Raw genomic sequence first — 1558 nt, forward strand, 5'->3', positions numbered from 1 at the left:
AGTATAAGGATAAAGCAAATCACAGGTTAGGGCAGTGAGAGACACCAGACCTTTTGCTGGAGCTCTTCGATGGTGTCGAAGTAACATTGATAATCAGGGCACACCAGTGGGAGGTCCTCTTCACACTGCTCTCGGATCCTGCATTCCAGCTCCGCATTCATCTCCTCCAGCCCACGCACCTTCTCCAGATAGTTGGCAAGTCTGTCATTGAGGAACTGCATTGTCTCCTTCTCATTGCTGTTGAACACTCCATCCTCGCACCAAGCACAGTTCCCCACCAAGCACGGATTACAAGTCCCAGCCAAGTAGCATGGTGTGAGGCAACCAGTCGGCAAACGAGACCTGGATAGGAAGCTGGGAGTCTGGCATCTGGATGTAGCAGGGGTACTGGGGAGGCAAGTGGTTTCCACGGAACAGGTTGAAGCAAATGCACAGTCAGAAGCCCTGGCACAGGATTCAGAAGAGCAGCACGTGGGGGAACAGTCAGAAGTCATCCTGTTAGACGTGAAGAACAAAGACTAGTTGTGAAACTCCAAGTGACTGGCTCCCAAGGTCTCTTTGCCTCCTGAGACTTTTATACAGCCCGCAAAATGAGTATTTACAGAATATACCAGATGTTCTGTTTATCATTGTTGGTGCCAGTTTTCATATGAACATTCATTAGTGTTGTTTGTTTGCTGAGAAGAGTTTTATGCCTCATAAAAGAGGCATAACTTCAGGTTACCAAGTAAGGACACTATTTCCATGTGCCAGTAGGATTAAATGCTTGGTTCAGAAAATCTTCATAGGAAGCATTGTCTTTTTGGTAGAATATGGAAAGGCAGAAAAAATTTGGCCACTCAGTAATTATAGATACAATTAATTACAAATAACGAAAATAATATTCCCATAGATTTTACTCTTATCTATTGGAAATTGTTTATGTATCCTTTAAAAATTCATATTACTTATCATTAAATGCCATTTATTTGTTTGTGCCACCATCATAAAATGTTCTATGTAGTTAGCAATCTTTGTAATGCTTTTTTGGTCTTGCTGTGTTCACATGGTAGAGGAGTGAGGTGTGAACTGGGTTTAAAGTGTGTGTGTGTGTGTGTGTGCATGTGTGTGTATGAACCATGTCTACCTGTGTGCAAATTGAAAAGTCAATTTACATAACTGATGGGCATAATCTGTGTCCTCAACGCCAAAATACACATTGGTTGTCAAGATCTGGAGTGGTGATTTTTGATTTCCTGAAACTTTTTTTCACATTCTTATGCCTCATTTTTAGATTAGGATACTGTTTTTCACCTGTATTAATAATAAGAGTGAAATAATATTTCTTTTTTAAAAGATTTTATTTATTTATTTGAGTCACAGAGAAAGAGAGAGCACAAGCAGGGAGGAGGGAATAGGGAGAGGGAGAAGCAGGCTCCCTGCTCAGCAGGGAGCCCAATGAAGGGCTCAATGCCAGGAACCTGGGATCATGACCTGAGCTGAAGGCAGATGCTTAATCCACTGAGCCACCCAGGTACCCTAATGAAATACGATTTGTAGGTTACAATCTTTTAGTCTC

At 41.9% G+C, this 1558-nt stretch overlaps 1 protein-coding gene across 1 annotated transcript in view; it reads right to left on the reverse strand.

The window, feature by feature from the left end:
* Positions 1-1275, reverse strand: part of LOC111151277 (keratin 40) — a 6696-nt gene extending 5421 nt beyond the window's left edge. Inside the window, exon 1 of the mRNA XM_022509154.1 lies at positions 51-1275. Within this exon, the coding sequence (XP_022364862.1) occupies positions 51-494 (444 nt within the window). The 5' untranslated portion in view covers positions 495-1275. The remainder of the gene's footprint in view (positions 1-50) is intronic.
* Positions 1276-1558: the final 283 nt, after the last annotated feature.

The sequence above is a fragment of the Enhydra lutris genome, unplaced genomic scaffold (assembly GCF_002288905.1).
Source record: "Enhydra lutris kenyoni isolate GAN:26980312 unplaced genomic scaffold, ASM228890v2 scaffoldscaffold26, whole genome shotgun sequence".
Taxonomy (NCBI): Eukaryota; Metazoa; Chordata; class Mammalia; order Carnivora; family Mustelidae; genus Enhydra; species Enhydra lutris.